Source organism: Lolium rigidum, chromosome 5, assembly GCF_022539505.1.
Source record: "Lolium rigidum isolate FL_2022 chromosome 5, APGP_CSIRO_Lrig_0.1, whole genome shotgun sequence".
Lineage (NCBI taxonomy): Eukaryota > Viridiplantae > Streptophyta > Magnoliopsida > Poales > Poaceae > Lolium > Lolium rigidum.
In genome coordinates this window covers 23,722,639-23,749,781 of record NC_061512.1, presented here as the reverse complement: position 1 = coordinate 23,749,781, position 27,143 = coordinate 23,722,639, and the positions used below count along the sequence as shown (strand labels likewise).

Below are 27,143 nucleotides of genomic sequence, written 5' to 3'. Positions count from 1 at the left end.
CAAGAAATGGAGAAAAACGCTTTTCAGTCGCGTCCCCCAAAACTAAATAGCGCCTTATTTTGTATCCGGCGTCCCCGGTAGAGACTCTAATATGGAGTCTCTTCTGGGGACGCCGGACACAAAAAAAGCATGCAGCTGCATGCATGTAGTTCCTAGTCCCCACATGTCATTCTCTTTTCCCACACTTTTTCTCACATATTTTTCCCACGTGGAGTGGTCTCCTCTATTAAAATGCATCAATCTGGACGCTTTTTGAGGGACACGGCTGAAAATGACCTCTTTTTTGCACGGATATTTTTTTCTCTTTTTGTCCAATACTGTCGCCAAATACTTCTCAAATCACCATGTCGGACGACATTTTCAGGGACGCGAGATGCTCTGAGTCTGTCCAGCCCTTCTCCCCTTCTCGTCTCCCATTTATATTTTGGAATGGAGGAAGTATGAGTAAAATCGTTTTCCTTCCATCTGAATGATGAAATTCGGCAAAGGCCTTTCCAACCCTTCTCTGTCTTCCATTTCGCGCCATGTACATATAAAATGTATTTTTTGCGTCCGAAATGCAACCCGCTGAGAGCATCTTCAGTCGCGTCTGCCAAAGCATCCTCGGATTGAGCATTTGGGGGACGTCGCTCCCCAGCCGCGTCCCCCAAACGCCACCCCCAAACATTAAATGTAATTTTAATAGATAGAAGAAACTCTTTACTAATATTCAAATCGTGCAACATAAACAAATTACATATAAAACTTCGAAAAAACATAATTAAATTACATATAAATTATTTTAAACTACTTCTTCTTCTTTGATGATGGCCCCGCCTCGTCGTCGTCATCACGGTGGCGCTTCCTGCTCGTTACCTCTTCCAAAGAGGCGGTGTCGGCCGAGGCGTCGGAGGAACTTGTGTCCTCCTCGTCGTCGCCGGTGCTCGCCGGCTGCGCCTTGGCCTTGTCCTTCGCTTCCGCGTCCGCCTCCGCCTTCGCGCGGGCGGCCGCCGCCGCCTCCTCCTCTGACCCTTCCTCCTCCGCGTCCTGCCATTCCTCGGCGCTGTCAACTGGCGGCGGGGAATCGTCGCCGCTGCTGGGCGTCTCGCTGTCCCACCAATGGCGCCATCCTGGAGGCTTGCCCTCGCTAGAGGTGTCGGATGGAAGCTCAGAGATGTAGCTCATCGTCGTGAGGAAAAATTTGGATGAATGGCGGCCGGTTGAAGATCCGAAAGCGACTACGTACGGGTCTTATTGAACGCGGATGAACGGCGGCGCAGAAGTCGAAGAGAGCGGCGGTTGCTCTTCCGAGTAGTCCGCGCTCCATTCTGGCGGTTGGCGCGTCGGTCGACGCGGTTGCCAATGCGACAGTTTCGCTTCCCGGCAACTGCACCGTCGGTACGTAGGCGGCGGTTGAGCGTTCGAGCCGCTGACACGTCGGGTCCGCGCCTCCTCGTCTCTCATTTCGTTGTGTTCGGCGTGCCCGGAGCGTCCCCTGTGTAGTGGGGACGGACTGGGGACGCCGGACACCGTATTAGACCGCGTCGGACAAAAATGACTTTGGAATGCCGCTAGAGACATTTTTTTTGTTCGGCGCACCCAAATCGTTTTGGAGGACGGTTTAGGAAAAGATGATATTGGGTTTTCCAACCGTTCTCCCATTCCCTGTCTCCCGTTTCGCGCCATACACGTACAAACACGGCCACGGCGCAGCCCATTTCCCAGAACAGTCTTCGCTCCTTGCCTTCCCCTGTACGCCTCGCCTCCCGTCCCATCCCAAAACCCTACTCCAAGCGCGCAGGCGGAGCTCAGCCAGGGCCAGAACCTTGCGTCTAGGGCTGCCGCCATCATGGCCTCCTCCCCCTCCGACATCGCCCTCAAGGCTGCATTTGACGGGAATCTCAACCTCCTCAAGAGTAATCTCTCTCTCTCTCTCTCTCTCTCTCTCTCTCGATACTTTGCGGCAAGGACGAATTTCGGGCGGAGTGGCTGCAAATCCATAGTTTCCTTGCGATTTTTCCAAGATTCCTTCGATTTTGGGCAGAAACCCCCAAAAACATTTCTTTTTTATGGGCAGAAACCCCCAAAAACATTTTGAAGGGAGAAACCCCAATCTTTTTCTGAAACGGAACAGGCCCAAGATTTGAGGACGGCGTGGACTCACTTCACGAATTTTAATTCCCATAGTCACACCGATTTGAGTCTTATTTGTGCAATTTCTCGTCTGCGCTCTCTGATTTCAGTTGTTCCTGCGATTTCAGAGATGGCGAGCAAGGTGGACCTGCGGGGAGCCAAGGACGGGAAGGGGATTACCGCGCTTCATTTGGCTGCTTTGAAGGGCTACCTTGAGACCTGCCGGTTCCTGGTGGAGGAATCTGGCATTGATGTAAATTCAGTGTCAAAAACAGGTGCGCGCACACACATAGTTGATTTGGGAAAAGTGTGGTGGAGCAGGTGCACTACACGCACCTTCCCTTTTTTTGTCCTTTTCATTTTTTATCTCTCAAATTATATAATATTTTGATTAGATTTTTTTGCAAGTCACTCAAAAATAACAAATAGAATGGAGGAAAAATAGTTCAGATTTTTTTGTGCAAATTTAAATTTTAAATTATTTAAATTCAAAATAAATTGTTGAAATACAATAATAGATAATGACATTAAATTTCCAAAATATTTTTCCCACATTCCAATTTTTATGTTTAAGTGATCTGCAAGTTTTTGAGTTCAAACAATGTGAGGTGTGAGAGATACAAAAATGAGAAATTGTTTGAGAGGGGAACAAAAAGAACTTGCATGGATCTTGATGCAGTATAGACGGTCTGGATATGGGTGCGTCCGTGGGAGGGAAAAAATCGGTTTCTTTTAAGACCGAGATGTTCTATTCCCACTTGTAGGTGCGACACCGATGTCCTATGCTGCACGAGAGGGGAATGTCCAGGTTATGAGGTACCTTCTCGACCGCGGTGGCGACCCTGCCATGCCCGACGAGAGGGGCTCCACGCCGCTGCACCGTGCAGCAGTGCATGGTGCGCTTTCTCATTCTTGAGTTGGCTTGCGTACAAAATAGTGTGTTCTGTCTATATATACTCTGTAGAGGCTCTGGTTCTGATCTATCTGGATTTGTACTATCTTTATTGTGCCGCCAGGACACTGTGAGGCGGTAAGGCTGTTGCTGTCCACAGGAGTTCCTGTGGATCCTGTTGATCATCGGGGGGCGCCATTACACTTGGCTGCTTCAAACGACCATGTTGAGGTCGTGAAGGTTCTACTGGAGCATGATGCTGATGTAAGTTCTCTATTCCATCGTCACCTAATTGGATTGGGAATACAGCTGTGATAAAGTGCACTCGGCTTGATGATCTAATGGTTTATTCCTGGAGGTGCATTAGGATGGGTTCATACAAATATTATTATGTGATCTAGATAGCTCTTTTCAAAATTGTGATTCGTTCCCCTTTTCAGCTCAACAAAGTGGCCAATCACATCCTTTCACCCCTCCTTGTGGCTTGCTGTGGGAAGTCCTTGAAATGCATCAAACTACTGATTGAGGTCCAGTAATCTCATGACTTCATGTATTTTCTTATGGTTTTTTATGTTTAACTAGGTCCTGATTTTGTAGAGTAGCTTATTATTTCTAGTTGAATGTGTCATGATTACTTCTGCAAGTTCTGTGTCTAAAGCTATTTTACTGTTATCCATAGGCTGGTGCTGATGTGAATGCTTCTAGTTACTCTGCTCTAACTCCTTTAATACAAGCAGTTGACGATGGCTTAACCAACATTGTCAATTTGCTTCTAGAGGCTGGAGCTGACCCTAACATTCCTAACCAGGCAAGTATATCTCTGTCTTCATCTCTCGTTTTACTATCATGTATGCTTTGTGATTTGCAATCTTCGCCCCTTTCGCCTAACATCAGGTACAGGGTGTAATCAACCTAAGGTCTCCTGAAATACAAGTACAATTTTTTTTTTGTGCTCAACTAAATAATACAAGTACACTATTTATTTTGTTCGTGTTCAACTAAATACTGTACAGTATGTCTTATTCATGTGCATCTGTTTGGGTGTCCATCAGAGTTCAGACTGCATTGCATCCCAAGTTTGGAGCTCTAGTGCTAAGTGGTATAACAGGTCTTACATATACCTTCTCAGAATCATGCTACTAGTAGGTCACTAACAATTCCTTATTAATTTTTATTGTTCCTCCTAGTCATGTACTATGGTACTATGGTTCAAGAGGGAGTACTCTGTCTAGCTTTGCTGCATATTATGTTATGTTGTTTTAACTGTGTCTCAAAGGTTACTCCGCGTGCGGTGAATTCCGGAATATCTCTGTTTTTCACAGTGCTTTGTTGTCGAAAGGAAATTTAATGGCATTGATGGCTTTGTCATTTTCTTGCTGGATTATATAGCATCTTATGTCGGTTTTTTATGATATAGCATGGCGCAACTCCAATCGAGCAAGCAGCAGCTCATCATCAACGTGAGCTTGTGGAAGTTCTATTTCCTAGGACAAAACCAATTCCATCTCTGCCAGATTGGAGTGTTGATGGGATAATTAGAACCGTGAATTCTATTCAAGTATGTATATAATTTTTGATACTTCAGTCCAGGTTATACTCATGAAGTTTAATGTATGATTGCTTCGTATTTTCTACTCCCTCCGGTCCTAAACACTTGTCCCAGATTTAGGCAAATTATAGGCTAAAATGTGTCGATATTCATTGAACCTGCAACAAGTATTCAGGGCCGGAGGGAGTACTTGGACCACAATAAATGGTGCTCTTTTAGATAGCTTATGATGTGTATTCCTTGACTAACTCAAAAGTTCAACACACAGTAAGCATAATTTATGAACTCTTTTTACATGCATGGATCTCTTTGGTCCTTCAATTGTTTCTACTTTGATGTTCGCACAGTATGCATAATAATGAAATTTTTGTTCTTGATAACATTTGTGAAATTGTAACCTCCTTGTTCTATCTGAGAGCCTGTGCATTAACATTTGTGAAATTGTAGCCCCCTTGTTCTATCTGAGAGCCTGTGCGTTCTTCATAAATTCTTGGTACAGGCACCCTTTATGTATTGGCATGGGAGATGTTATTAATTCTGCCTAAATACAGACCTGTGTATTGAAATTTCAAATTTGAATTGATGTTTTGTTTCTATAGGAAAGTTTCTAACAGATTTCAGTCGTGAAGGTTGTGTGGGTACTGGTACTGCCCCATCCAAGTTTGCAAAGCTAACAAGATATTATGATTGAAGGAATTTGGATCGAGCAGCGCATAATTTCAGTTTTCAACTTTAAACTGTTCTGCTGTCCAAACGATTATTCGGCACACCTGTAACTGAACATACTGTTGTGTTCAGGCTGCATTTTCGGTGGAAGAAACAATTGCTTATTGTAAGTCACAAGGAAAGGAGGCATTTGCAAAGGAGGACTACCTTACAGCACTATCCTTGTATGACCAGGTAAATGCATGAGCCTGTCTAGTACTTGTTTGGAACAAGCGCAAAGATGGCAGAACAAATAGTTTAGAACATCAGGCTCAAAATTATTCATGATGAACTCAATATGAGTCATTCCTGCCTTGCACCTGATGATGAAATAGCGACATGTGGGAGTGTTTTCTCTCCTACAACAACACACAGAGTTTAGCACTTCCATCTTGAGATGCCCTTTGTTTGCTCAAGTCAGACAAGAACCTGTATCAGGTCAGACATTAATTAACTAAACTAATTATGCAGCGGCCACGGACTAGGCCTCCTTTTTGAGAAAAAGAAAAAAGACATAACCTAATGAAAAAGGCAACAATATGCTCAACAGAGCCTGTTAGTTGATCTATTCATCATTGTTACACCAACCTGTTGAGCTAGACTGAGTGCACGTTTGCTTATTGTAAATGCAGGTACTTGACATAAACCCACTTGACGCCTCCATGTTTGCCAACCAGAGCCTCTGCTGGCTGCGTATGAGACATGGGCGTCCTGCTCTGGAAAGCGCGCGCAAGTGCAGAATGATGCAGCCCCGTTGGTCCAAAGCCTGGTACCGTGAAGGCACAGCCCTCAGCTTCATGAAGGTACAGCTGTTTGTATTGATATTCTACCTTGGCAGTCTAACTCATCCTCCCCACTCGTACATACCTCCCTGTTGTATTGATATTTTCTCAATGTCCAGGACTACGAGGATGCCGCTGACGCGTTCCGGGAGGCGCTGCAGCTCGACCCTAAGAGTGAAGAGATTAGGGAAGCGCTTAGGTAACGACGACATTTGCTTGGCTTGGGATATTACCATGACAGGTTGAATTCGTCATCTGCGGAGGAAGATGGACATATCCAAAAATCTTGAAGCAGTTGAGATGTAGTTTCGACGCCTTTTGATATCTGTGACTTGATTGCAGGAAGGCCGAGAAGGCTGCGGAGGATTCGCGGCGTGTGTAATGCAAGTAACTGCCGATGCTGGTCCGCTCAGAGAGTAGGAACAACGGAAAACTCTGCCTTGTTTCCTCTCACATCTCCCTGAGATATCCCTTTAACGGCTACTAAGTACCCTACTAGTACTACTAATTGCAGATGTAGGTGGATATTATGCTATCTTGACTCCTGAGAGCCGCTAAACATTTCAGTGCATTTTGCGTGTGAGAACAGTGTTGGCTCATATGAAAAATGCATCCCTGGTGCTAATTTATCAAGGGAAGAACTGTGTTCCTGTTCGAGCGATATGTATCTTTTACCAGTGTTCATTCCCAGGTTTAGACCGTTTTGAGAATTCTTGCAAGAAAAAAGATGGCTAAAACCCCTGGACAAGTGCATGTTCGTGGAGGTAGGTGACTGAACATCTGAATCTCAGTCCCTTTCCGTCTAGCCTTTACTGATCACTGATGGTAGCCTCATCTCATTGTTTCCTGCAATTACTGATGGTCGTCGTCGAGTCTATGAAGATCGGAGCATGCTGAAGCCAGAAGTAGAACCCTTGTGATTAAGTTGCGATGTGTGTGCGATGACGCCCCTTTGTCCGGTCATCCTGTCTCCTTTTGTCGGTTGCCACTAGGACAGGTGCTCTCGTGTGTACATATGTTATGAACTTCTGCAAAGTTTCAAACTGTGCTCAGCTCATTTGTTGCAAATCTGGGCTTGACATAGAAGTCCACTTTACCACCCCTCTCGCTCAGAACTTGTCATATGCTTCACTTCGTCATGAACTTTGATTTCGTTTAACTAACAATCCTGAACTCTGAGAACCGACCACAATAAATGTTCCAATGTCTCCCCTTCCCCTGAATCACACGATGGGCATGTAAAGTTATTTCCAACGTTGTAGACTTGTAGTGTCTACATTTGAACATATTTCTATTGTTTAACCTGCCAGACAACAAAAGCCACGCAAAGACTTTTGGTTTGGGGTATACTTTGGATTTCCAAAACGGGGCTGGAGTGTCAATGTTTCTGAAGTAACACTGGTAAAATTACCTTGATGAATAATGATCACCCCACAGTTGCAATTTAAACATCTTTTCTCTTAATTTGATGTCAAGGCAAGCTGAAATTTCACAATACTGGTCATCAGATTGATTTACTAGATATTTTTATTAAATATGGGCAGTTTGAATTTTGTACCCAATTTTTAAAATTCAAAGTACAACAACAGGTTTCTCTCAAATAGCATGTCAAATTTTAGCTAAAAAATGGCCATATTGGTCACTAAATCATGTTAAGAACAATAAGTTTATCACAATTAATGACTAGCCAGGCTTATATGCTGAGTTGGCCTACATGAGAGAGGAACCGCAACATATCAACAAATACATCAGTCAAACAAGGCAAAATTTGTTAACTTGGACTAAGAAGGGCATTGGAACTAGTTTTCGACGTTTGATGTGCAATTTGAACAAACATAAAGTTCAAGGTTGAAAAGTGAATCTTTGGATATGGTTAAGAAGCAAAGTTTTACTTCTCTCTTTTCTTGGCGATGAGGTGCCTATAGCATGTTGGCAGGGGTTTGAGTACGCTTTGGTGAGAAGCGACAAAGTTGATTCTTTTTGAAAAGTTAAAAAGATTACTAACGCGCCTCCCAAAGTTTAATGAAACATTCACCACGGCGTGGAGTTTGGCTAGGTTGACACCAAGTACCTGCTCGTGTTGGGAAAAAATTGCATTTTCGCGTGCGAAACGAAGATTTATTCACGATCCATGATGTTGACCTACTATATACCTTGATGCCACGGTTCATGGCTAAATTTTGGTTGAGATTTGGTTAAGGTTTGAGAAGAGATTATGTTCAAGTATTCTCTACCAGGACTCTATATCGGCATCCTCAAGTCCCTAACACCATGATTCAAAATAAACCTGTATAGAGACCTGGTAGAGAATACTTTGTTAGCATCCAAAAGCCATTTAACTTTATTGATTGAGTCAGACAACATGACGTTAGCAAGCAAAACACAAAACGCCTGCCATTCCTAAATCTCACCAGGGCCAGACGATCTATTAAGAGATAAACATCATGACTGCCCATTAAAAAAATTGGCAACAATTTTGTCTTTCTCTTTGCAACATTAAAAGACCAAAGAGAAACAAGTTTTCAAAGGACAGTCACCTAACCGCATGTCATGCCAGAAAAACACACTCAGCCCATTTCCCACATCATAAAAATCCCTTTCTGGAACCAAAACTTGATTTTATGAAGATTTCTCCAAAATTGGGATCCCCAGAGGTGTCTGATTGGTAGAAACCAGCATCACGCATGTGCTTGTTTCTAAGCAATTGGCAACTCAAATCTTGACACCTCCTACTAGTTTGTAAATTCATTTTCTAAAAAAGAAAATGTTTCTTGTCCTAGAATCACTGAAGCCCAAGCCACCAAATTCTTCAGGTTTGCACAACACATCCCATCTCTACTATCTAAAAAGGAGGAACTGGTTCTGTTTCCTCCGGTCGGAGGTTTCGTCCTACATATTTTTCATATGACCATTTTACCCTTCCACGCCATCAAACAATTAATCACCTAACAATCAGGGAATAGAATTACCGCACCATCCAAAAGGAAAATGAAAGTAATAAAGGAAATCGGAAAGGAATCACGAAATCACGCCCTCTCCCAAAAAAAATCCCGACTTCCCTGGATCCCTCCCGTTCCCATCTCCATCTCAACCCCGCATCTCCATCAGCAGCGCCGGCGACCTCCGCCCATCTCTCTATCCCTTGTGGTCGGCAACAATATCCACCGCAGACAACCCGCAGGGGCCCAACACCTTCCCATCGCCACGCCCTAATGTCAAGACCCCAACTTCCCGGCTTCCTTCCTGCCCGGCGACCAACCTCGGGGGCCAGATTGACGACCGCGGGGGGCAGGTCAAAGGCCGCGACGACATATTCATCAAGCAGTCCTTAGGGGTCTTCTTCTCCGCCGTGCGCTCCCGCACCACTTCCTCCTCCAGCTCAGTCGCAGAGGTCAGCGAGGAGAGGATCGGCCGATGCTCCATCAAGCCCTCCATGGCGACAACAAAAACGCCTGTTGGCAGCCATGGGCCACACGTCATTGGAACTGGGCAAATCCACACTTTCTTTTCTAGCTAAATGTCCTATTTCACCTGTAAGCATGTTTGTTTTCCACGATATCCCGATTCTGATTTGTGGCTACTGAATTTTTATGCACAATATGATGTAGCCTGTAGATTCACCGCATTGGAGTCCATATGTGAAGGTTGTATCTACGTCAGGTAGCTATTACTTATACATTACTTGATAGCTGATACTTATTTTCTGTAGAATGAATCGGTTTATTCATGCTTAATAAAGTTTCTCTGCAGTAACATACTTGTTTAATAATCCCTACTATTGGTGAAACAAAACAACTTTGAGTGCCAGATATTTCTGATTGAAACCATTTTGTTTTTCTTTGCACACATATACTTATTTCCAATTATCCCAGCATCATGATAACTTTATCATTGTATTTATTGGATTTTAGGACTGTCACTAAGTATCATGGTCACATCACTAAAATTTCATGAAAGGAGGCAGTTGTCGCTCCTATCCTAACATACATAAATAGTTTTTTTTTCAGTTTGTTTGTTTGTCTTGCGTGCTTCCTTTCTAACTAGAACTAGAATGTCAGCTAAACTATTTACGTGGAAGGTTTATAATGCTTATCCTATACAATTACAACCAGACCAATCCTATCATCCATGTGTCCTAATACTCTTTTCTTTCCTTAGGCCATCGCGCAGGTCCGTGAACGTGGCGTGCTCCAAGTAGTGCCGATGTCATCCTCAATCTGCTTCGTAAGTCCCAAACACCCTTCTGCCCTCAATCCTATGGTTCCTAGGTATACAATCTATTTTCTTCGTTGTTTGCAGAATTGTTGATATTTGGTCTTGTTTGATTTACTTTCAGGGGACAGATATACCAACTTGATGGAAAAATATGCGAAGGAGCGTGCACCAAGGTTTGATGGCTTGAAGAAGTACACAGCGGATTGTGCGGAGTAGTGTCATTCATATAATGAGCTCAATGAGATGATTGCCGGTGTTGGCCTCTAAGTGCTGATGAGATCTCCCGTTGGTGCTCATCAGTGGTTGAGGTCGATCCATCCGAGGAGACTGAGCTTCAGTATGTTCCCACGGAAAGAGAGCAAGGGCTTCAAATTTGATCATGTTTTTGGATGGGCTAATGATCAAAGTATTTAATATTCCTACTTGGTACATACCCGTACTTCTATTTCAAAATAGTAGTTTTATGAATTATGATATGTTATGAAGGCCCATAGTGTGCACAGGGCTACAAATATCTCTATCTCTATCTCTATCTCTTCTTATCTCTATATCTATCTCTTCTCTCTCTCTCTCTCTCTCTCTCTCATATATATATATATATATATATATATATATATATATATATATATATATCTAAAAAGGAGGAACTGGTTCTGTTTCCTCCGGTTGAAGTTTCCATCCTACATATTTTTATCTGACTATTTTACCCTCCCACCACACTTTCCGAACAAGTGGGCCCGCCCCGAACAGGAAACCCTCACGAAGACCCCGCTCGTCTATGCCCCTCGCATGCTCGCCCTCCCCACCACCGCCGCCGCCGCTGCGACCACCTCTCCCGTCCTCTCCAGCGCTGCATCTTCTCCCACTCCCCCGTCTCCTCGAGCTCGCTGTCGCCGATATCCCGTCCGCCGCCCTTGCCCCACCTACCCTGTCATCTTCCACCAATCCTGCCGACGACCAGCTGCCGCAAACCTCAACGACCCAGGCAGCGGCACCACCAGCAGTAGCACGCGGTGCGCGGCGGCGAGACACGAACAACAGTAGCAGTGGCATCGCAGAGCGTCAATATCACGCTATGGCCGCACGAGCAACGGAATCTCCCTGCGACGGGATCCTCTTCCCTTTGATCGGATCCAACAATTCTGACGGGATCCGCCTCTCCTAAAGCCAGGTACTCAACCATAGCAAAAGTGATTCATTATCTGCACTAAGATAAGACGTTAAGAACTCAATTGGACAGACTACCAGTTATTTGAGGAGAATCGTAAGAAGCTCTCTTGCTTGCTTATTTTAAGTAGCACGTTATTACTTCTTTTAAGCAACACATCCATACACACGGAGTTGACAAGACTTTGAATAATATGCAACAACTGTATTTTTTTTTTGACTGCTAACAACTGTATTCTTCAATTGAGCACGACCTATTATGTAACTGTATAGAACAATTGGAGTGTATAATTCTGGCATGTTGAATTTTTTGTTTGTTCCAGCCTTCCAGGTGCCTTACAGCACAAGTTGCAAAACTGCATTGTCAATCTTTGAGGCCTGGCTGGAATATATGGTCGGTTGTTGGCTTTGTTTCTGTTCTACCTCATAGCCTGTTCTTGAAATTTTTGGTAACTGACTTTGTAATGGTGTCATTGACTGTTTCAGATTCAGCAGTCATAGTGTCATTACCATTGTCGGTGATGCTCACATGAGATCTCTTGGCGGACCAAAACTCCCTGGAACCCTCCTGAGCAACCTAGCATTATGCGTGAATGCCAATCTTTGTATGTCAAGGTTAGTGATTTTCTCTTTTCGTCAAGCATATTTATATTATATAAGGCATGTGACAGTCTCCCCTGTTTGTTAAAAACTTGCTACCAGTCCAATACACAATTTGTAGAATGTTTTCCCTTCTTTGGATAAAAAATGCTTCCTATCAATTATCGAATTTGTGCAAAATCATAGAGTGTTTATTATTTACACAGTTTCCTTTCCTTCAAAATAGGATTTCTAGGCAAGCCAAAACTGATGTGCTTTTTCAGTCATAAGGATGCATCAAGCGAAGAAAAGGTTGTGGTGGTATCCTGAGAAGCAACCAATAAAATGTGATTGCTGTACAACTTTGATATTAGCCTTTCTTTGCGGGTAACTTTGATATTAGCCATTGTTATGAATTGTTACACTTGTAGCCGAAGAACTGTGGTTCGCTCGAAATACACCAGCACGAGACATGAACAGATCGCGATATTTCATTATGCTTGAAAATCAGACACCGCTCACCTGTATAAAATTCAATCATGTATAACAGTTCTACCAAGGATTTGAGGAAGCATGGTATATGCTAAACACTTTCACGTGTTAGCTTGTGCAACCAGAAAATGCATTTCTACTTGACAGTCAGGATAATTTGTGCTGTTTCTCATGCCCATTTGATGCTAAGAGCTTTTTTACTTACGTGTGTGCATGTGTATGAGTTGGCGTTGCTGAACTAACCCCATCCTGCTCGCGGGCTTCTCTGATCTGAAGCGCAAGGAGATACCTCGGCAAGATAATTATGGCTGTCCTCCTCATAGCCATGTGCATCATCATGCTCACCCAGCCACCCAGCCAAGGGAGGATTCCCAGTGGGGTAAACCTTTTACTATCTCTTTGGATGTGCATATTTGGAGATGTCCATCTAATGTTGTCATGAACTTTGTGAGCTCACTGGAGGCTCTGAGGTACTAGACTTTGGCTTGTCATCCAGTATCATCCGTAAACATTCCTATCCTAAGTATATTGTTAAGTTCTTGTGTTAGTAGTCGGACCTTTCAGGCAATGCTTAATACACATTGTGAATTTTGTGTTAGGAAATCTACTTAAGTTCTACCATAGCTGATGGGTATTTACGGGCGACGGGTTGGTTTTTCATGTTAGGATGACTCAACACTTAATGAAATTGTTCGTGAAACCTTTTGCAAACTCAATACTTAGTGCAGTTGCTTAATCAAAGCAACTAATGGAATTTTCTGCAAGCCTCTCCTGGAAAATCTGTGAGCGGAAACCCAATCAGGATTAGGAGCTCGTCTAGCTCTGCATCTCCTGTAGTACAGAACACCCATTTACCTATGAAATCACCTATGATAAACTTTGCTAATACGCTGTCCATGACTTCTCGTGGACAATAAATCTTTTTGTTCTTGTAGATGATTTTAGGCTTGAAAGACGTGCTAATCGGCATGAAAGCCAGAGGTGCGGTGTGGTTTTGAGCTCTTTCTCACAGTTTTCTTCATTTCTTTGCAGGCAAGATGAGAACTTTGAATCCTCCTGCAATAAGCTACATCAACATGAGCTTGCAGCAGTACCAGAGGAGGCAAGGCCTAGCTAGCTGTTGAACTGGTCTGAATTTTATCATGTCTCGTATACATTTATTCTTTGGAAGAAACCGATTGACCATTATGTTTGCTATCGCTGATGATTTGTGGTTTTTCTTATGCTTGGCTTTTGTTTCGACCAGAGTTTGGTCTTTGCTGGCACATGTTGTTGCATGCAAAGGAGACGCTCAAAGGTCCTATGATCATCACCCGTGATCCAATGCAGACATAAGATCTTTTTATATCTACAAAGAACCACACATTTCAGTTTCTATTTTGTTTGGTTCAAATTCCTTTCTAAAAATAATTAATTTTGTCATTGCGAAAATTCGTTTAGCAAATCAAACGGAAAGGAGTAGACAAGGAGAATCACTGTGTAGTTTTAAATAGCATCTACATTATGTTTATAGTTTTACAGATTCATCTCTGGCTCGATCATGCAATATGTAGTGTAGCTGTGTAGTATAGGGAGTAGGAAGGGAAGACATACCATATGTTTTATATTAATATGTTAAGACACGTTGAATTTGTTTCTTTCACTTGCAATGTGACAGGATTTACCGAGTAATACTTCCTGCATATACTCTCCCTTCTGGCATAAAGTGGAAGACTCATTATGTGGCTACATCTTACCTGGTTTTGTTTTTATGTTGAATCCGTCAATACATTATATGATCTTTTTTAGAAAAATAAGTTGTTGTGTTATATATGCTAGCAAAAGTGCCCGTTTGAAGTCAACAGCCTATGTACTGACGTCTGAAGTAGTTACTGTTTGTTTACATACTATGTAATGTATATCGTTGCTAAATTATGAAATTCAAGTCTTCCAACTATACACAACTGAAATATTAAATATTTCTACTTTGTCCTTTCCTAATATTCCAGGCACTTGGGGTAACTGGTAGGTTGGTCAAATCATGCCAAATCGATTTGTCTGCTGACCATTTAAGTTTATATTGTTGCTCAAACATTTATAGAGTCAGTGTCTCTTGGAGGAGTCATCTTTCTTGCATACGGTTGACACTATTATCATTAATAAATATCATTAGTTGATTGTTTCCTTAAGCCAAGGAAATAACCATAGTTTCTGGTGTGAACTTGTGAAATGCAGAGAAGGAGTTAATCACAGAGCCGCCACCTGAGCTGCGCTTTAATGGATGAGGTCCGATGACTAGGAGCTAGCAGCAGGTCCTCAGCAGACATTACTCGTATCCAGGAGCATAATCGATTAATGCATCAACTACATAGCTAGCCATCTTTGTAGAGCACAGGTTCCTTCATAGATAGCCAGCTTTGTACATTGCATTCTCTTTTGTGAATAAATACTTCTATAGTCTTACTTGTTATATTATTAAATTTCTGATTTTGTGTTGTTCAATTAACTACTGGTTGTTCTCCAAAGGTGTAATGGTTTATCTGTCTAACTAGAAATTACACGTGAATATAGTGTAATGGTTTATTTGTCTGGCTTGGAATTTATGAACTTTGGGATCATCCATGTTCAAGTAGTGCTTAAAAGAAAGCGCAAAATTGTATGAAACCTTATGGAGAGTGAAAGTTTATTGGCTTATACATATAATTATCGTGCTTTTTTCTCAGAAAAGATCGTGATTTTCATAGTAAGTTGTGAATTATATAAGTGCATTGAGAAATAAAATTTGAAAACCCGTGGCAACGCACGGGCATTTATACTAGTTTAATCATATGATACTTTTCACCCTTTTGACAAAGAAAAAAACATAGCAGAAGTAGCCAAGTTATCAAGGAAGGAATCAATCAAGATAGCTTTCCCACCAGAAGAAGCTTGCCCAGAGCAGCCATTTGCTAATTTCTTAGTTAGTTTCTCAGGTACAAAATCCAAATGTTTAACCGAGGTTTGGTAGATGATAGGAAACTACCCTACCTCACAGTTAAGCATCATAACAATTCTATCTAGTTCACTTTGTGGCACCCCAACACGAAAAACTTCACTTTTTTGGTAATTGATACAGAGGCCAGACATTGCTTAAAAACAATAAAACATAAATTTCACTGTCCTCACACTCTTCTCATCATGCTCAATCAATAACATGGTATCGTCTCCATACTGGAGCTGTGATACCCCATGAGGAACCTCAACAATTTGATTAAATAAAATGGGGGATACAACGTAATGCAAATAATGTGATGTCCATCTCTAACCATACTTATTCAACTCAGTGGCTCAGAGTTTGTCACAATCACCTGTTCCATACCAAATCCTGCGACAACGCTCGATATGCAGTCTAGTTAACATGCGCATGGGATACCCGCAGAAGCATCCACTGGAGTTTGAGTTGATACACGCGTGTCGGATTTCATATAAATTATTTTGATATTTCCTCGTTTAAATTTAATTGAATTTTTTCATAACTCAAAATTTTATATAGTTTAAATTTTGTGCAAATATAGTACAAATTTTGAGAAAATTATATTTCGGCACCCACCAAAATTTCGAAAATCATGTTGAAATTTTAGTCCCTGCCACCTCATGTGACCCGCAAGTCATCACTGACCGTGCCTACGATCTCCTTTTACTTCTCTTATTTGGAGGAAGAATAGGCAAAAAGATCTTGATCGCAGTGAGCAGACACATCTTACAAATATACACTTAACTATGATAATTGGGGTGGAGATTTGGTGCACTTAAGTACCAATGATCCCATGTTTTTTTAATATATAAACATCATATTTCTGAGTACTAAAAACTTTTGAAAAAAATCTGGATTTAGCCAGCAAAGTATCCCACAAGCGTGCAAACTATCAATTAGAAAAATATGTATTTTAAACTGTACAAAAATGTTAAAAGTATGTGTCTGGGTATAGAGATTTTAAATCTCTAAAAAATCCGGACTTGGTCATTTTTGTTTAGCTCAGAATATGAACCGCCATTCCAAATTGAGATTTCACATGTTAATAAAAAATAATTTTCGATTTCTTCAATATGCATGGAGTACTGGAGCTCGGGAGGCAAAGATATTTCCGAGTAAAATAGACATGTCTATTGTACTGTATGAGGTGTCAAATATGAAAAATTTCCGTCTAGGGTTGCCGCTATCATGGCCTCCGAAATCGCCCTCAAGGTCGCCCTCGACGGGAACCCCAGCCTCCCCAAGAGTAAGCGCCCTCTCTCTCTCTCTCTCTCTCTCTCTCTCTCTCTCTCTCTCTCTCTCTCTCTCTCTCTCTCTCTCTCTCTCTCTCTCTCTCTCTCTACTGGCGAATTTCGGGTGGAGTTGGCTGCAAATCCTTAGTGTCCTTGCATTTTTCCAAGCGAAGTTTGATTTGTTCGATTTTGGGGAAACCCCAATTCTGAACTTGACGAAATCTAGTTAATTGCACCGATTTTGAGCCTCATCTGTATTCGATTTCAGAGATGGCGAGCAAGGTGGACCTGCGGGGAGCCAAGGACGCCAAGGGGAACACCGTGCTCCATTGCGCTGCTTTCGGGGGCTGCCTGGAGAGCTGCCGGTTCCTGGTGGAGGAATATGGGATTGATGTCAATGCGGTGTCCAAAACAGGTCCTGTAGGTGGAAAAAAAATTGTGTGCGTCCGTGGCAGGAAAAATAAAGTCGGTTTTTTTTAATCACCGGCATGTTCTATTGCCCCCTGTAGGTGGGACGCCGATGTCCTATGCTGCAAAAGAGGGGAATGTCCAGGTTATGAGGTTCCTTCTCGACTGCGGTGGCGACCCTTCGATGCCCGACGAGCGGGGCTCCACGCCGCTGCACGGTGCAGCACTCGGAGGTGCGCTTTCTCATTCTTGAGTGTATATATGGATACAGGCTCGATACACTTGACAGCGTGGCTTAGTGTTGCTGATAAGTTGGACCACCAACTAAAGTACTAACTGAAAATACAATGAAATGTAAATTGTGTGTTCTGTATATACTCTGGTTCTGATCTATCTAGATTTGCACCATTTTATTGTTTCCACCAGGGCACTGTGAGGCTGTAAAGCTATTGATGCCTTTTGATCCCCGTGGCATGGTTGCAGGAAGGCCGAGAAGGCTGCGGAGGAGTCATGGCGCATGTAGTGTAAGCAACCACCGATACCGGGCTGCTCGGAGAGAAGGAACAACAGAAAACTCTAGCTTGTTTCCTCTCACATATCCCTGAGACATCCCTTTAACGGCTACTAAGTACCCTACTAGTTGTAATAGCTAGGACTGCTCGTGTGTTAGGATGTCTTGCGCTCGCAAGCTAAACCAGCTTCAAACTGTGTGCTCGATCATGGGTCTCGATTTTGGCAGGTTACAGCGACGGAGACCTCATGCTTTTGGCATCTTAGTTATGTAGGATGATCTGTTGTAGATTTAGGTGGATGCTATACTATCCTGAGAGTCGCCAAACATTTCTCTGTATTTTGCGTCTGAGAACAGTGTTAGCTCAGGTGAAAAATGCATAGCTAGTGCTAATTGTTAGAGGAAGTAGAGTTTCTGTTCCAGCTCTATGTATCGGTCATCTGGGTCTTTCATCAGGTTGACAACCCATCTGGAAAACCTATTCACGGTGATCGATTTGAGAATTCTTGAAGACAAAATATCTAAAACTAGACGCATGCACTAGTTGCCTGAACATCTGAATCTCAGTCTCTTTCGGCCCAGCTTTGACTGATCACTGATGGGGTTCTTGCATCCTATATAACTAAGAAGTTCATCCCCACTAACATATTTCTCTAAACATGCAGCTATGCCACCTCAACGGTCCCACCAAATCAGCCATCTCCTGTCCACGTCATCCAATCCCATGCATGCATGTTGCCGCTGACCTGTTCAGGTTGTGCTAAAACTTTCACGTGGTATACTAATTGCCAGGTAATTGGAGCGTCTTCTGAAAAAGTTTCTCCCAAGAAAACAATAGCAACGCATTCAACTCAGAAGCAGAAATGCAGGCAGATGCTCGACTTCTCTCGAAGCAGCTTCTATTACGTTGGTGGGTTTAACTCCTCCACTAAATTTCCACTTCGATGATATTGTTACGTTTAATGACGTCTTTATGTTTTCTCTTCCCAACCAGGCAACCTGCAGGCAGCAAGGGGCACTACTCATCTCCAGAATAAAACGTAGCTAGAAGCACTTCTTCCTCCAATATCCTCTCCATCTTGTGAGAGTGACACCCGCTTCCTCTCCCCATGGTCAGTTGGTCACCTCCAGGACACAAATCCGCATAAAACTGCTTTTCTATGGGCGGCTTGGATGAGTTCTTGGCATGGAAGTCGCACCAGTACGGCGTTGTGTTGCCGGAGTTTCCAAACGTGAGCTCCTGAAGAAGGCGATGCCATTCTATAGCGGCAATACGGGACACCACCATCGCTTCCCAGGGCAGTTTACCCGCGCCAGCAGCTCTCGAGTTTGTCGTCCAGTTTCAGTCTTTCAGAAGGTACGATGCCGTCCTCGATACGGCGATTCTTACGATTCTAAGATGAAAATTTGTGATTATTTTAATATTTTTATGGATTATAAGAAAATACTAGACTGTTCACGTAGTATGAGGAGTAATATCAACGATTGTTTCTATTTTATGTGTGTGTCTATCGCTTACAGGGCTCTGCAAGAGTTTATCAGTGGCATGTATATCTTTAATGTATGCAGTGATTATCTCAAAGGACTATTTTCTACTACAACATCTATTAAAACAGAGGTCATATTCTTTCTTTGTTGGTTCCTACATTCAGCAGGCGATCTTTGGCTTCTTGGTTCCTACTTCATTATTATTATCGTACAATTTCTTTGCCACCCTATACTTGCACTGTTGCACATTATGCAGGTTCATACTTTCTCTACTAGGCTACTACAATATCCTAAGATCGCCACAGGTTCGGATTTTCCAGATCATAAATAAAATTGTCAATCTACTCCATTTGCTTTGTTCCTTTCTCATCCCGTGAATGGGACTAAAATAATTTGAGTTACAACTGCCTTACTCATCTGAAATCTTTATGCCCTATTATGATTAATCTTCATCTTAATTTTACTCTAAAAATGTCCGATAACTAACAAATGAAAACCTTATTTTTTTTAGATTGTAATATATGCTATTTTATTTCTTAAATATAAATATGCAAAGATCAAAATATTAGAAACGATTTTCTCCATTTGTAGTGGTGGAGCTGACCTAAAGCAATTGTGCATCTTCATCTTTTAGTGGAGCCGATAAAAATCAAACCAACATGTTCAACTCTTTATAAAACTACCTTTATTAATATATATTTTTGTACAGTTTATACCATGAATTATGATGTTTATCCATATGTTATGCAAATTTCATATTTTTTTGGTTCAACAACATAGACATTGTAGTTTAATTACTTTCCACTAATCATATGTAATACATATAAATATTTCTTTAGTTATGACCCTATTATCCCGCAACAACGTGCGGGGCATTATCTAGTTTACCTAGTCTGTGGACGCAGCACGCTGAAGCCAAAAGTAGAACCCTTGTGAAGTTGTGATCAAGTTGCGATGCGTGTGCGATCGATCCCCGTCTAGCGGTTGCTATTAGGAGTTAAGGACAGGTGCTCTCGTGTGTACAGATGCTATCAACTTCTGCAAAGTTTCAAACTGTGTTCAGCTACTTTACCGCCCTTCTCCCTCTAACTTTTCCTATGGTTTACTTCATAATCCTGAACTTTGATTTGGTTAAAAATATTAATCCTGAACTCTGAGAACCGTTCACAATACCCCTCGTTAATAGACCGATTCAACTATTCTTTTGTCCAATTCACTGGTTTCATGTCCAAAAAAGGAAATAAACTCCCTCCACTCTGGCTGTCCGACACATAGTATCGAGCTAATCTGTGGAGACGCAAACCTGACTCAAATATGCGATTCGGATGCGTCTCTGTGGACGCTGCGTGGACGTGCCGAGTGTTCGCTCCTATCTTGCGGATGTTTCGTCGGGCCCTAACAGCGACCCTGGCTCGATGCGTCTTCTCAGGTGCACCAGTGACTAGTGCCGCTGTGTCGCTTCGGCAGTCTGCGGCCACGCGATGCCTCGCCTGCCGAGCGGCCGCCGCCCACCTCTGTCAACGAAGTAATGACGATGCTACGTGTGCCACACCCCTCGTCTGCCTCCGGCATATATAAAGAGGGCACACGCTCGTCTTCCTCATCCACTCCTCAGAAACCCTAGCCGCCACAACCTCCACCGTAGCGCCGCCTAGCTCTTCCTGCGATGCAACCAGCCCCGCGAGGAACTCCAGGGCAGGTCCAGGAGGCCGGCGAGGTGGTCAAGGCCGCGGGCGTGGCCGCCCCCGGGCCGGGGCTGCCGAGGTGGAGCAGCTACGGCCCCACGGTCGCTATCGTCTGCGTTGTCGTCATCTTCACAAGAGGACCGGTGCTTCGAGTTCCTCCCCCGCATCGACGAGGACCCCCTTAGCATCAAGCGGCTCCCAGACAAGTCCGCAGAGTTCGTCGATACGGGAGGCCAGCTGCAACTTCTACCGGTGGCCTGTCGAGGTCTTGTTCGAGGGGCAGGGCAAGATGTACCTGCACACCGGGTGAGACAAGTTCGCCCGCGACCTTGCTCTCGAGCCCGGCTGCCAGCTCACCTTCCTCTACGAGGGGGACGGCGAGATGATCGTCAAGGTGTTCGACGACACATCCTGCCGCAGGCACTACCACACTGGCGAGTCCGGCTCGGACACTGACAGTTAGAACCGTCAGAGTGTTCTTTCTTTGCAGCGAATATGGCCATGGGCCAATTGAAGCCCCGCTAGTGGCGGTTTCTAGATGTTCGTCCTCGAAAGGACCAACAGGGCTATCGTTACAATCTGGATTTTCCAATTTGGGTGACTTGAGAGTGCCTGAGAGTGTTCTTTCTTGGCAGCAAACGAAATCTGTGATGCCAACACTAGTTATATTTTCTCATTTTGCAATGTTTTAACTATGTATTAGGTTGTGTAAACCCTGTTCGAGACTATGTATTGTAAAACCATGTTCCCAATTATGTATTAGTTTGTGTAATGTTTACAACTATGTTTAAATGAGAAAGAGAAAAAAAAGTTAGAAGAATAATATGTGTCAGGTCGCTGGTGGCAACCCCAAGTGCAAACGAACACACGGAAAAAATGACCATTTTCACGTTTGGCCCGCGGACGCCATGCCGCCCAGGGCGACCGTTTGCGTCGGGGGTATCTCCAGCGGTGCGGACGCATCGGAGACAACGTCAAGGTCGTTAATGGTGGTTTAACGTCCCGTCGAGGCCTTCTGCCGGCGATTACCGGTTCCCGCGCGACGATGGTCGTTCCCGCGCTTGCCCAATACATTGGTCGTTGGCCTTTCGCGTGCGCGGGAAACGACCTTCACGCCAACGCCGTTTCCCGCCCCGCTGTGGCTATATATGGTGGACACTGGCGGGGATGACGGGCACACCTCAAGCTAAACCCTACCATCCATCCATGGCCGAGCACAACCTTAGCTAGGATGAGGTTGTTCACATGTGCCGCCAAGCCCACCCCGAGGACGAGCAGCTAGTCGATGACGCTTTTCAGGCCAACTAGCTGGGCCTAGAGGCGACGGAGGCGGAGGCGGCAAGGCGCGCGCAACTCCATGAGCACCTCGCTGCGGCCAGAGCGGAAATCGCCGGTGCCAGGGCCTAGCTCGCCGAGGCCAGGGCGGCGCTCGCGGTCGCCGCCGCCGACGATGTACCCTGCCGCTTCGAGTGCGCCGGCGACCAGCGGATTCTGGTCACGTCCTTCGAGACCCTAGCTGGGGACGCCCAACGCCGTCAGACTTAGGTAGCGGAGGAGGAAGCCCACAGCTATGCGGTCATCATGGCTCGGGGGTACATGTGCTCCACCCTGGATTCGCTCCAGCGGGCGGCCAGTAGTAGGCCACGCGATTGCGAATAACCCAGGCCGTGGTAGGCCGCACGATGGCGAGTAGGTACGGCTAGTTTTAGGTTAACTCGATTAACCATCTCTGTAAAGATGGTTTTTTGGCCAATCAATAGTAATGAACAGATATTAATGAACAGATATTATGTTTACGTAGTCACTGCCAACCGGGCTCGGATGCAACCACCGCGGACACTTTCCGCGACCGTGCATCGTCCGCGGAGACGGAAACCTGACTGCCGTGGACAGACCAGTCATTTTGCATCACCCTGCTGGAGCAGGACCCAGACGTATTTTCAGTCACAGGCTTCCGTTTCCATCGCGCCATTTTTTTGGACCCGTTTCGCGCCAGATACATCGCCTCCTTCCCCACCACATTCCTCTTCCGTTCTCCCCCAAACCCCACCCTAGAACTGTAGAACCTTCCGCCGCCGCAGCAGCAGGCCAGCAGCCATGGCCTCCTCCCCGTCCAACGTCGCCCTCAAGGCCGCCTTCGACGGCAAGATCCGCCTCCTCAAGAGTAAGCGCCGCCGCCTCTCTCTCTCTCTCTCTCTCTCTCTCTCTCCGTTGATGGAGCTCTGTAGCATGTACGATCGATTCGCCCCCCTTCTTTTGAACACTCGCGTGGTGAACGCGCCGTAAAGACGAATTGGGGGTGGGGCGGTTGCAAATCAAGGCATTTCCTTCGGATTTGGGGCGGGGCGGTTGCCGTTTTTTCTCGGAAAACCTCGATCTGTTCATTTAGGACGAAACCCTCCAAAAACATTTTGAAGGAAGGAACCCTACATTCGAGACTCGGCAGTCTCACTTCGCAGAATAGTTTCGAGAAACCCTAGATTGTGCTGCCTGATTCTCACTTGTTCTTCTGATAGGAATGGCGAAGAGGGTGGACTTGCGGAGAGCCAAGGACGCGGAAGGCCAAACCGCGCTTCATTTCGCTGCCGGCAACGGGCACCTGGACATGTGCAAGTTCCTGGTGGAGGAATCAGGGCTCGATGTCAATTCCGCGAGGAAAACAGGTGCGCACGCCTATCTCAAGTCCCGTGCATCCATTCCAGGAATGCTTGTTTCTACGAGTAGTACTACTAAGAAAAAGAAAATGCCGTGTTCCCCTTGTAGGTGAGACACCGATGTTCTACGCCGCGCTTGGGGGGAAGGTCCAGGTTATGAGGTACCTTCTTGACCATGGCGCCGACCCCGCGATGCCTCAAGAGAGGGGCTCCACGCCGCTGCATAATGCAGCGGAGGAAGGTGGGCTTTCTCATGCATCCTTCAGTTTGCTCTCGGTACCTGGAATTTAGGGAATGATATTGCTTGTGTAAGAAGGAGTTGCTCTGTAGATGCTCTGGTGTTGATATATTTGGGTTTGCGCTATGTTTGCTGTGCCTCCAGGACACTTGGAGGCCGTAAGGCTACTGCTGTCCAAAGGAGTTCATGTGGATCCTATGGATCATCGGGGTGCGCCGTTGCATTTGGCGGCTTCAAAGGACCGTGTTGAGGTCGTGAAGGTTCTGCTGGAGCATGGTGCTGATGTAAGTTTGTCTATTCCTTAGTCGGCTAATCGAATGCACGTTGTAAATTGGAAAGCCAAATGCGATAAACTGTTCCTGAATTGATGATGTAATTCTTCATTCTTGGACGCACATGAGCATACTTCCAAGCCTCATATTGGAATGTACTTTCATGTGACCTAACTGATTCCTTTCAAAACTATGATTTATTTCTCTTTTCAGCCCAGCAGAGTGGCTAATCACATCTTCTCACCGCTCATGATGGCTATTTGTGGGCAGTCCTTGAAATGCATGAAGCTGCTGATTGAGGTACAATAACTTACCTGCTTGATGTAATATCTTATGCTTTTTTATGTTTGAACCTGTCCTGATTTTGTAGAGCAACTTGCTTTTTTTCTGGTTCAGTGTGTTATGGTTACTTCTATAAATCCTATCTCTAAAGCTTTTGTTACTTTTATTCGCAGGCTGGTGCTGATGTGAATGCTCATGGTTACTCTGGACCAACTGCGTTGACAGAGGCAGTTGATGATGGCTTAACCGACTTTGTCAAGCTGCTGCTTGAGGCTGGAGCTGACCCTAACATTCCTAACCAGGTAACTTACAGTTCTATCCACATTTCTCTGTTTACTATCTTTTATGCTTCCAGAGTTCCATCCTTGACCACTTTCTCCTTGCATATGTCAAGCAAACACTGTTCAGTAGGTCTGTATTCGAGTGCATACCTTTTGGTTAGCTTCAGAGTTCAGACTGCACTAGCCTAGCAAGACATCCAAGATTGCAGCTCACAGTTATATCACCAGAATAATGATACTAGTATGCCACTGAATTCTGTTTTTAAGTGTTTCTCGAAACACATGTACTATCTTTTTATTTGTCCTTGTGACCTTTAATGTAAACCGAGTTGCACTGTGTGTGGAGGCTTGTCCATCCTTCTGGTTTTATTATATTGCAGGTGTTTCATACAAAAAAGTTTCTGTGTAATCCCGTGTACTTTTATTGCTAGTACTGGTCAGACAGACTAGGATTCATGAGGGATTTTTTGTCTAGCCTTCCTTTAAATTCGGATAAGTTCATTAGCAGTGTCTAGAACTTTACTACCACCCGGATGAATTCAAGACTATATCGTTCTCTTAATACTTTTTTTTGTGAAAAAACCAATAATCTAATGAGGTTAATCACTTTTGTCTTCTCATGCTTGATTATATAACATCTTCTGTTATGTTTGACGATGCAGCATGGCGCAATTCCAATCAAGGTAGCAGCAGCTCGTGGCCAACGTGAGCTTGTTGAAATGCTGTTTCCTAGGACAAAACCAATTCCATCTTTACCAGTTTGGAGTGTTGATGGGATAATGAATACTGATATATTTCCACATATCGAGCCTCAGGTGTGTAGATGATTTCTTCGTTACTTCATTCTACCATAGCCTGTGTTAGTGAAATTGCATGTTCTGTTCCTATTTTATTATATTTAAATTGCAGTAATTTGTTATGATGCGCCCATTTTCCTGGCAGTACCCACACTCGTGATACATGTTTACATGCATGGATCCAACCTGTTTTACGATGTATCATTGGTCCATTAATAGTGTCCACTTTGATATCGCTAGAAAAACAGGGCAATAAACTATGATGACATTGTGGAAACTTTAGCCCCTGTTTGTTCTGCAAGCCTGCATGTTCTTGGTGAAAATTTAAGAACTGGTAAAAGAAAGTATATTATCTGCATTTGTAAGAACCCAGTGGTACAGGCACTCACTAAGTATATTATCTGCATATAGGATGGGCGATGTTACACCTAGATATATTTATGTATTAAAATTTGATTTGTCGTTTTGTTAATCCAAATTTGCAAAGCTTAGTGCAAACAGTGTATATGCTTATTATTGCTTGATTTGAGACAAAGAGTGTTACTTTCATTTTTTAACTGTAACACTTATTGTGCTGTTGGAACCTGTCTTACACTATACGTGTCTATACTTGAACATGGTACTGTGTTCAGGACGCACTTCCTGTGGAACAGCGAATAGCTGATTTGAAGGCACAAGGAAAGGAAGCGTTTGGAAAGGGGGACTACCTTACAGCGATTTATTTCTATGGCCTGGTAAATGCTCTGAATCATCTGTTATATGTTTTGAAATCAGGTTTGGGGTTGAACATGTATTGGCTTGTAGTTTCTATTAGATTTGTTTTACGAGTACTAGATTTTCTGAATGATGGTTCATTGGACTGACTGGTGGTTCATGTCCAAATTTCTGTAGAAGTATAGTTGCCTTACGGCAGATGGTTTGGTGATAACATTGCACCTAATAGGATAGACCAAATGTTTACCACTTTATCTGGAACCATCATCAACTTATCTGTAGTTTTGTTAGATCAGATGAGTTGTTAAACTAATGAAAAGACATTGACATGCAGTATGCTTTGGTAGAGCCTGTTAGATTCACTTACCGCGACACCAACCAGACACACAAAGCTGATCATGTGGATCGTAATTGCAGATAATGGAGATAGACCCACTTGATGCCACAATGTATGCCAACCGGAGCCTATGCTGGCTGCGGATGCGCGAAGGGGACAGAGCTTTGGAAGATGCGCGACAGTGCAAAATGATGCAGCCCAGTTGGTCCAAGGCATGGTACCGTGAGGGCAAAGCTCTCAGTTTCATGGAGGTATATAGCTAGCTAGCTGTTATATGTCGAATTCTACGCTCAGCAATCTGATTCAGTATTTCCAACTGTAATGCCCTCTCGTGGTATTTTTTTGATATGCAGGATTACAAAGGAGCAGCTGATGCGTTCATGATAGCACGACAACTCGACCCCAAGAGCGAGGAGATTACCGAAGCGTTAAGGTAGCAATGCTGGTCACATTCCCGATTTGCCAAGTGCATCTTTTCATGGAGGAAGATGAACATCTGACTCCCTCTAAAATCTGCCGATGGTGGATATGTTATCTGAGACCTTTTGATTGTTGCGACTTGCTTGCAGGGAGGCCGTCAAGGCTATGGAGGATCTGCACGTGTAATATAAGCAACTGGTGATACCGGGTTGCTCGAAGGGAAGGAAGAACGGAAAACTTTCTCGCTTAGTTCTTTTCGCATCTCTGTAACGACCCTGCTGTATATATATCCCTTTACCGGAATACCGGATGCTACCCAAATAGTACCAGTAGTTACTA

At 44.0% G+C, this 27,143-nt stretch overlaps 2 protein-coding genes across 2 annotated transcripts; both read left to right on the top strand.

The window, feature by feature from the left end:
* The first annotated feature begins 1,828 nt into the window (after positions 1-1,828).
* On the top strand, positions 1,829-6,422 carry LOC124655729 (ankyrin repeat, PH and SEC7 domain containing protein secG-like). The gene is made up of 12 exons (XM_047194580.1): positions 1,829-1,895; positions 2,241-2,387; positions 2,877-3,008; positions 3,129-3,268; positions 3,445-3,531; positions 3,684-3,708; positions 3,781-3,812; positions 4,422-4,562; positions 5,352-5,453; positions 5,891-6,061; positions 6,160-6,239; positions 6,383-6,422. Exons 1-12 carry the CDS (start codon positions 1,829-1,831, stop codon positions 6,420-6,422), a joined length of 1,164 nt encoding a protein of 387 aa, XP_047050536.1.
* Positions 6,423-22,789: 16,367 nt separating this feature from the next.
* LOC124655365 (ankyrin-1-like) lies at positions 22,790-27,143 on the top strand. Its single transcript, XM_047194273.1, has 11 exons — positions 22,790-22,973; positions 23,326-23,472; positions 23,573-23,704; positions 23,846-23,985; positions 24,187-24,273; positions 24,429-24,557; positions 25,199-25,351; positions 25,966-26,067; positions 26,465-26,635; positions 26,738-26,817; positions 26,954-27,143. Exons 1-11 carry the CDS (start codon positions 22,907-22,909, stop codon positions 26,988-26,990), a joined length of 1,245 nt encoding a protein of 414 aa, XP_047050229.1. The 5' UTR covers positions 22,790-22,906; the 3' UTR covers positions 26,991-27,143.

Excerpts from the sequence above, each read along its gene's own strand:
- LOC124655729 (XM_047194580.1), top strand. The coding sequence starts at position 1,829 with ATGGCCTCCTCCCCCTCCGACATCGCCCTCAAGGCTGCATTTGACGGG. Across the intron at positions 2,388-2,876 it reads AAATTCAGTGTCAAAAACAG|GTGCGACACCGATGTCCTAT; the intron begins GTGCGCGCACAC and ends TCCCACTTGTAG. Across the intron at positions 6,062-6,159 it reads CAGCCCTCAGCTTCATGAAG|GACTACGAGGATGCCGCTGA; the intron begins GTACAGCTGTTT and ends CTCAATGTCCAG.
- LOC124655365 (XM_047194273.1), top strand. The coding sequence starts at position 22,907 with ATGGCCTCCTCCCCGTCCAACGTCGCCCTCAAGGCCGCCTTCGACGGC. Across the intron at positions 23,705-23,845 it reads GCATAATGCAGCGGAGGAAG|GACACTTGGAGGCCGTAAGG; the intron begins GTGGGCTTTCTC and ends CTGTGCCTCCAG. Across the intron at positions 24,558-25,198 it reads ACCCTAACATTCCTAACCAG|CATGGCGCAATTCCAATCAA; the intron begins GTAACTTACAGT and ends TTGACGATGCAG.